The 8,922-nt window shown below is 36.3% G+C and overlaps 2 protein-coding genes across 3 annotated transcripts; one reads left to right on the top strand and one right to left on the bottom strand.

Moving 5' to 3' along the window:
• On the top strand, positions 1-1,453 carry LOC147485493 (non-specific lipid transfer protein GPI-anchored 3-like). Its single transcript, XM_086572429.1, has 3 exons — positions 1-479; positions 1,114-1,170; positions 1,268-1,453. Exons 1-3 carry the CDS (start codon positions 122-124, stop codon positions 1,360-1,362), a joined length of 510 nt encoding a protein of 169 aa, XP_086428555.1. The 5' UTR covers positions 1-121; the 3' UTR covers positions 1,363-1,453.
• A 1,419-nt stretch (positions 1,454-2,872) lies between these two features.
• LOC147485492 (uncharacterized) lies at positions 2,873-8,922 on the bottom strand. Of its 2 annotated transcripts, XM_086571897.1 has the most exons (9): positions 8,585-8,922; positions 8,449-8,509; positions 7,318-8,030; positions 6,997-7,045; positions 6,799-6,927; positions 4,943-5,047; positions 4,735-4,826; positions 4,364-4,517; positions 2,873-3,351 (listed from the first exon to the last, which is right to left on the bottom strand). In XM_086571897.1, the coding sequence occupies exons 1-9, from the start codon at positions 8,716-8,718 to the stop codon at positions 3,079-3,081; spliced, it is 1,710 nt and encodes a 569-aa protein (XP_086428023.1). In that variant the 5' UTR covers positions 8,719-8,922; the 3' UTR covers positions 2,873-3,078. The 2 variants fall into 2 exon arrangements, with proteins under 2 accessions (XP_086428023.1, XP_086428024.1); XM_086571898.1 differs by lacking the exon at positions 6,799-6,927.

The following is an 8,922-nucleotide window of genomic DNA, read 5'->3' as shown; positions in this document are numbered from 1 at the left end:
CATAAGAAGAAATCTCCATAAATACACCACAACTAAAACCAATCTGTTCTTCAAAACATTAGAAAAGCCCAAAAGAGCAAAAAGAAAAGAACAAAATCTCTTCTCAACACAAAACTTAATCATGGATTTTTCGTTTAACTTCATGTTCCTAATATTTTTCTCTTTTTCTTCATGTGTTTCTCTGAGTTTTTCTCGAGATATTAGTCAAGCTTCTGGTGGTTTAGGTGGTGGTTTAGGTGGTGTTTCAATGCCATGCATGCAACATCTAATTCCCTGCCAACCATATTTGCAAAATCCATCCGCACCACCTTCTTCCTGTTGCGTTCCATTGAAGGATATGATTGCCAATGATGCAAAGTGCCTTTGTGATATCTTCAATAATCCTACTCTTTTGAAGAGTCTCAATGTTACCCAAAATGATGCTCTAAAGCTTCCCAAAGCATGTGATGCCAAGGTTGATATTAGTGTTTGCAATAAAGGTGTGTGAATAACTCACTTCTCTAGATTTCTTTCTTTCCACATTTTTTGTTATGTTATATTAGTTAGTTTTTTGTTTTCAATTTTAGTTGGATCTTATAGTATTGGATCATATATGCCCCCTACATTCGTATCGAATGCCAAGGAGATTCTGTCCATGTTTATCAACTTTTTATTATTTTTATTATTATTATTATTTCCACTGGCCTGGTGTTTGAAATCAGAGTCATTAGATTTTGTTTCGCATGTAATGTGAACTGACTTGAGAAAAAAAAAAAAAAAAATCTGCTCCCGTCTAAAATTTTAGACTTGATTATTAGTTAAGGAAATAAGGAGAACGTGAGATCATTCTAAAGCTCCCCAAATTCAGTCGTAATTAAAGGGTGTGCTGTTATTGTGTCCTCCCTAATATAGTGCAAGTGCAACTAGGGAAACTTGCGCATTTGATGCGATCATGAACATCTAATGTATTTTTTTCTACCCAATGTTGCACACATGTGGCTGGCCGGGATAAATGAATATCACACATGTATGCGGGAAATGGCTGTTTAGCTTATTATCGAATCCTCATATTAATCAGAGACACTCCATAATGATTCTGCTTGCAGTAACTTTTTACATTCCATTTCAATGCAGATGCCGCACCTCCTACATCATCAGCGACTCCGCCAGCTCCAGCCAGTCCATCTGATGGTGAGTTGAAGGAAATTACTTCATTTTCCTTTCTTAGTGAATGGCATTTGATCTATTGATGATTGTTACTATGTACTTTATATGTTCTAATTTTCAGGTACCAAAAAAAATGCAGCTAATGGATTATCTCTAGTTGGTGGATATGGTGTCATGTCTCTCTTCATGTCTTTATTTTTCTCAGTAGCATTGTAAACATGTTGGTTCTTTAATACAGGACATCTTTAAGGGAGTCAGATTATTCATAAGAGAGTATTTTCAAATGAATGCGATGATGTTTTTCCAAGCTTTTGTTCTGATTCCAGGTAATCTTATTATGATGGTACACGGACTTCATATCCACAGTTAGGACGATGATTATGAAGAATCTGACTATCTTAGGCAACTCTTGATGTATATTTGCCCAGCAAATTGTCTGTCAATCTGAAAATGTAGGTTTAGGCAGCCTGGTTCTCTCGTTGGGAATAATTTTATGAAAAGATCTTCGCTGACAAGCGTCCTGAAGAACAATGTTTTAATGGAATTTGTCTCTATCATTTGACAGTAGAGTGAAGCATAATGAGATGCCTGGGTAACGGCAATTGGCCCGCTCTGAAATGCTATATACTCGTTATTGTTTGTTTGAAAAAGGTAATGGAAAAAGTTCGTTCCAGAGTGATCTTCATGATGCAGGGCGTGGTGGAGAAACTTAAAATTTTCAAACTAATCAGTTGAACGTCACAAATAACGTTATCTGGAACTCGACGAATTTTCTTCGAATCAATTGAAATTCACAAAGAACTTACTTAAAAATTGAAAGGCATCCAGGACTTGTTGATTCAAGAGAAAACACTTCTCTAAACAAATTTTCATTAATCAATAGGCTAATTTTCATATTACAACTTAAAATCATATTTATATGCCTTCCAAACACTTCAAATTGGAAATGGAAACATCTAGAAAAATCCTAAATTGATACTACTAACTAAAAGGGCCTAAAACTACTTAAAACACTTCAAATACCAATCTGGAAACATCTAAAAATACACTAGAATCCTAAATATCGAAAAAATCGAAAATACATAAAATAAGTAATTTCTAAAGTTAAAAAAAAAATCGATATGGACTAATCTTTTGAATTCCATAAATTTAATTGATCTTGACTTGCATCACTTTATTAGCTACAAGAATTTAGGTAATTTTCAAACAGTCTTTGATAAGCATCCTGAACAATAATATGGTTTAGATAAGAATTTGAACATTCCAGTATACCACCCTCTGTGTACGGAAACTTCACATAGTATCATGGAAGCAAGTCAAGTTGGAGAGGACCCTGCCACCAAAGACTGATGCAGGAGTTGGGTTGTGCTCACCAGATCTTTTGGCCTCAACGGAAAGATGAACTACTTGGTACCGTACATCGACAATTTCCTGCCAAATTGGTTGATGAATAAATTCAGCAACTACAGGATAATGGTACTTCAAAGGCCATTCAGTTCAGGGGAATAGACAAACATTGCAGAACGAGGGAAAAAATGCCTGCAGGGTGTAATATTACTAAACCCATCTTTTATTTTAGAGACTATCACATATAAAATCACTATAGAACTAGACAAACAAAACATGAAACACCATTTAATGAGGTGCGAAAGAAAGTCTTGTGCCGGTAATCCATTTGTGAAGCTATTAGCGGCGGTAGCTTGCTTGAAGTACCAAAAAACGAAACTGCACAACCCCACACTTTATATTTCTACAACATATAATTGATTTGGTCAACTCTAACTATCAGGAATAAGGCATACCTTCATCCAATTGATCATCACCAAACTTCAGTATCCTGTTTCTTACTAAATGAGCATCTAGTCTAGTCACTTAATATGTACAGAATGTTTCTATTGTTTAAAACAAGATTTTACATATGACGGAAGTGACTCAGTTCAAAGCTTCAATACGATCTCTTGGCCCTTGACTGTGCTTGTATCCCTTGAAATTTTTCGGGAGATTGGACAATACAATGGTTCCTCCATCATATCCATTCATCAGCAGCTTCCCTATTTTCGATCTCCATTCTGAGACATCAGCCTCATTCTTCCTGTCATGAACAACTCTATCACAGTAGTTGAGCATTGATCCTAGCCCAGTATTTGGCATCCAACCATATTCTTCCAACACACGTGCTTCCCCCTCGGTCAGATCTTCCCCAACCTTATGCAATATCAATGCACAAGAGTCAACTTAAAATAGAAAATAAAAGAATATGACTTCTAATTTCTTAATTCTTAGCAAACACATTAGTTCAACTAAAGAGTAACTGAAAGTTTACTCGTCAGCTATACCATTTGCTTTCCTTCCACATGCATAATTAGTGATGAATTGGTAAAGCTATGCGGACAGAAGCATAAGATGTATGCAGGTATTTAAAATATAATAATTCCCAAAAATCAGTGTTTAACTTGGCAAACCTTCCTAGATAATCCTTTCACCCTCTACATCTATCAAAGTCTCTTCTTTATATTTTAGTTTCAAGCTCTGGCTGAGGATTTCAGCAATATTGGAAAAAATACTGAATTCAGTCTCTGGGAAGTTAAATAGGTAATTAATCGCCTCGTACTCGCTATTCACCATGCCACATGCTCAAGTCAATTTTCTAGTTAGCAAGTAATTTTTCTTTAAGACATCATAAACTATATGTGGAGGGAAAAATCTAAGAGAAAACAGAAAATTATTCGAGAGAATTGCCCTATTAATTCCCAATCAACTAGGCCTAGCCTCTCCTGAACGGACTAGCAACTAACCCCAAAGTTTATCCAATTATTCAGTAATTACGTGGCTGTTAAACATCCCTAGCATTAGTTAATTACCAAGAGTCACAACTTTCTATAGGTGCTGTTGACAAAACCGTAGTAAAACTCCAACAGATTTACATAGTCCATAATAATACAGCGAATATCAAGGACGATTTCCAGTAATACGTATGGATTCACAAGCATGTGGAGAAAAACCATGAAACTCTTACAGACACAATAAAGTTGCTTAAAATCAATACACTATCAATGGTAATTTTACTAATTTCATGAAGCGAGTTAGATGAGTCATTAGATCAGCAAACAGCTCAACAAAATATATATGTTTTTTTTTTATTGGTAAAACTTAAAATAAAATATTGAAAACCAAAAACAATAGGAGTGATGTACATGAGATGTATAGCAGGTATTACCAATAAACATTTGTTCTCAATTAGGGTGGTCCTGCTACAGGTTGTAAGCTTCATTGCAGTTACCAATCGCTTAATCTGCCACTCAACGGATAAAGAGTTCACAAGCTCAAAGAAATATGTTGCATACCCATATTCTGGCCGCTCTAAAACTATTCTGTATTTAGATGAAAACAAAATGTTACCATATCACCCAGTTCATTGAACATAGGACTAAATTCATATCAAAGCATCGTTCCATCTCAAAATTTCTCAGCTGAGACATCACAAACCCAGCAGGACCACAATCTCAAACCATTCATAGGCTTTCAAGAGCCACCCAAAAAAAAAAAGAAAGAAAAAAGAAAAAGGCAACCACAGAGACAGTGTAGCACCTGTTATGTCTTTCAAAGACAAATATAAATGACTGGAGATCTCGACACCATCCCCATTCAACAGGCCATTTCAGAAACTGTAGATATCGAGTCTGTGAATAAGGAAATTTTAGAATAAACAGTATATATTTGTAGTACACGACCTCGAATGAGTAAGTAATACTGTTGTCTCCTCAATGAAATATATGATCATAAAAAGACTACTTGCCTGCTCAACTAGAGAAAGTAAGCAAGCCAAGCAATAACTAACTCTTGACACATTTGTCTTATTCAGTGAAGCAAACTTCAAAAGAGCGCTGCGCTGTGTAAATAACTGAAATGGTAGCAAAATAAATAAAATGGTTATTATCAAGTTGTAAATATACGACAAGGCATTACTTACAAAATAATTGCAGATAGTTCACTGTCAGCTTAATAAAATTGTTGGTCACCAGATGCCTGGTCATCTACATTATCAAGGGGACATTCCATATATTGGGTCGGCAACATGAATCCTTTTCCATTCAACCTATCAAGATACATACTTTTCAATCAGGGAGTTTGTTTCTTCATCTCCCAGTCATTTCCATCTTTCTTGCTCTATGTTAGACAACTGGACCATGTCCTAGGATTTTGATTTTAAAATCCCTGCCTGCTTTGCTAGAGAGAACCAGTACTCATCCATTCACCACATACGAGTTTGGGCACTTAAGGCATAGGTACACTATCTGCATGTTCCTAGTACCACCACTAGGTACAGACATTTTCTCACAATCATAGTCCTCCACCTCCTCTTAGAAGCTTGGTGGTCTAGAGTGTCCCTCAATTGGTCTTTCTATTCCTCGTGTCTTTCCATGGAGAATTCCTCCTGATTAACAAAAAGTTAGCAAACATAGATTACTGATGATCAGTTTTTTACCCTTTTTGTTACGCTCCAATTATATGATTGCTCATCTCATGTTCAATAATGGTGTGAGTCCACTGGCAGGCTGGCTCTGTTTGGAAAAAATCTCTTAATTTTCTTCTATGTTTGCACTAAGCCTTGAAGATCTTGTTCTCAGTCAGAATCCAGTCTCAAGTATAATTCCCTGGTGGTGCAATTTTCTTCCTTAACGGCTTTTTATCTTCTTGTTTTGAGGGTTTGGGCTTACTTCATTAGTATCCTTGAGTATATGTAACCCAACATGACAGTCACTTCTTTTAAACTCCAACAAGACATTTGTCAATAGATGTATGTAACAAGAGCCCTCACCTCGAGAATTGAAAGTGAACTTGCTCAACAGAGCACATCTGACAAACACTCGAGTCATGATTCTATCGACCAAAAAATATGTGCTCTAACCAGTTGTAATATCTGATGGAAACTGTAACAGTTCCCAGTTGGTATTTACTGGCTTTTACTCTTCATCCTTAATAACTTAACTGAGCAAATAAATAAAATAAAAACAAGTTGTAAATTTTTTAAGTGGTTAGTTGTTGAGCATGAAGGTGGTCATCCCGTCTGGTCAGGCTTCAATATCCGACAGCCTTACCACCTCAGCCAATGGGAACCATGAGTACCGCCACTAATTGTTCCCATTTAGTCAATTACAAATGCACTCATTTCAAAGGTATGGATATACTAGATTGCTGGGGGAATCATACTTAAGGTAGGTTTCCCACAATGCTCATATAATTTTGAAAGTAACCCAACTGTACCATATAAAAGCAACAAATTTGTCAGGATTCCTTTATTAGAAGGATGAAACAATATTATTGTCTAAATGATGGTAGGGTGCCTACATTAGGTTCTTTGAGGTTGTGTGTTTGAGACGTTTCTAAGTGTCTTGCTAAGGGGTACAGGGGTAGCCACACATATAACTGCATTGCTATTTATTAAATACAGTATTATCGATCAAGAGAGAGAGAGTGAGTGACAAGGCCGATTAAGTAGCTCCAATTTAATCCAGGATTAGGGATTTGAAAAGGAGAAAAAGGATAAAATGACAGACAAGATGCGGTCCTGGAAAGATCCTTTATAAGACAAAACAAGAATAAATAAATAAACTTGTAAAAGACATCATGAGTGGACACGTTTAGTTGAACCTTAGAAACCACAGCTTCAAGATCTCCGAAGCTGTCTTCTTCAGATGATATATTGAAGGCATTCTCACTATTCATGTCCCCTCCATACAGCTTGATTTCATCAACAGTAATTCCTTTGTCAACTAAAACCTACGAAAATTTTACAAAAAATTCATCCCACCACCCATCACATAGAAACCTGGAACATGCTTATAATACCTTAAGAAGTCCAGGAGCATCTTCTTCAAGTGCTGTTTCCACCGAATCCCTGTTAATACATTTCAAGTATAACTGAGAACCAAGAACTAAAAATTACCAACTGCCAAGTAAATATACAAACTAGGTTACATTGACACGAGTAGGTGTGTCCGTATCGGACATGGATACGAATTGTCGGACACGGCAAAATATCAAAATTCGAGGTAAATTACAAACAATATGTGTCCGACATGGACACGTATCCGACACGGATTTTTTTCAAAATATGGCGTGCCCATGTAACCTAGTATACAAAGAGTATATTAATAGAGCAGAACTTACGTTGCAGTTTTTTTCCTTTTGCGTTGCCGAATTATGCCTTCAGGTTTAGCATTTTCAGAAAGAGTGGGATCACATTCAAAGGAGGAAGGCAAAGTTTTTCTTAAGCACTTCAAATTTCTGGAACTATCCAAAGTTAGCGAACTTCTTGCAAGAAGCAACTCTTTCCTTTGTTGCAGAGACATATGGTCTATGACATCATCATAAATATCCTCATACGATTCTTCCCACGTTCCAATTTCCCCTTTCACTTCCATCATGTTGTTATTCATCGGTAAAATACCCATGGTATTCTCGTATTGGCTCTCTAAACCACTCTCCAAGGTTTCGGATTTCACAGTGACAAGAGAGGTTGACAGAGCTGAAACATGCACGTCGTTTGCATCTGAAGCCACAGGCTCCTGTCGGACAGGTGATTCACCCTTGGTAGAAACTTCTTGCGATAAAATTTGGTCGCCATATTCTTGAGTTCCCAGAAAATTGCCAGGTTTAGGTGAGAGGCTCGCTTGGAAATCACTTCCATTTGGTGCATTGTTACTACTTGGAAAATCAACACTTAAACTTATTGGCATTGAAGTAGAATTTCCTTTGGCGATGCCAAGAGAATCATTTCTAACTATTGAGATTTGTTCCTCCAATAAATGACTCTGTTCCTTCCAAGCATTCTGATGGTTAATATCATCCATATTTGAAGTAGACCTTAAAACAGAAATCCCCTGTGCAGAACAAATTCAATAAAGACTTTATTAACAGGATACAAATTGAAGAGTATAATATGTATAATACATTAGCTTCCTAATCATGAAAATCCAAGCATTAAGTCAGAGACATATATGATCAAACTTATTAAATCACATATATGCGACAAATTTCACAATGGACAATGCCTAACATTTCTAGGCTATCCCAATGCACAGGGCCTGGTAAGGCTAAGATGTATACAGCCTTACCAAGCATTTAAAAAGACTGTTTCCACAATTCGAACCAATAATCACAATGGGGAAACCTATCCTTGTGCCAAAGCCAAAGTGTAGATACATATTACAAGATATAATGACGCAAGCTCAACAATATAAATTCCAAGCCTACTACTGTAACCTTAAACACAGCAAGTAAAAAAACACAAAAACACACCTGCCAAGAACCATCATCTTCTTCCTTTTTTCCAAACCCATCATTCCCCAACTCCAAACACCTACAAAAAATCCAAAAAAACATTAAAAAACCAATCTTTAACTCAAATTTCTATAAAACAAAGACAATGACTCACAATTTAGGTCTTTTTCTTGCTTGTTGAACATCACCACTAGCAAGAAGCAATGTCAGGCGTTCATTAAGTGGAATGTGATCAATTTCATCACAAAATTCTCTTTCCACCTTCACAGAAACTACTTCAGTCCCCATTGTTAATTCCTTAGCTCTTGCATTGAAAACTAGTTGACATCTCGAAATTTCAAAATTTCAGTTAATTTCAAGAAGTTAGGGTTTTATTTTAACGTTTTTTCTGTTTTTTTGGGCAAGTGGAAAAGAAAAGAGGGGGGAGATTTTGAGTGTGTTTTTAACCAACTGTCACGCAAAAAAACACTAACTGTCACGCAAATGTGGCGC

Source organism: Coptis chinensis, chromosome 7, assembly GCF_015680905.1.
Source record: "Coptis chinensis isolate HL-2020 chromosome 7, ASM1568090v1, whole genome shotgun sequence".
In the NCBI taxonomy this organism is placed as follows: Eukaryota; Viridiplantae; Streptophyta; class Magnoliopsida; order Ranunculales; family Ranunculaceae; genus Coptis; species Coptis chinensis.
This window is presented reverse-complemented; position numbering and strand designations above follow the sequence as displayed.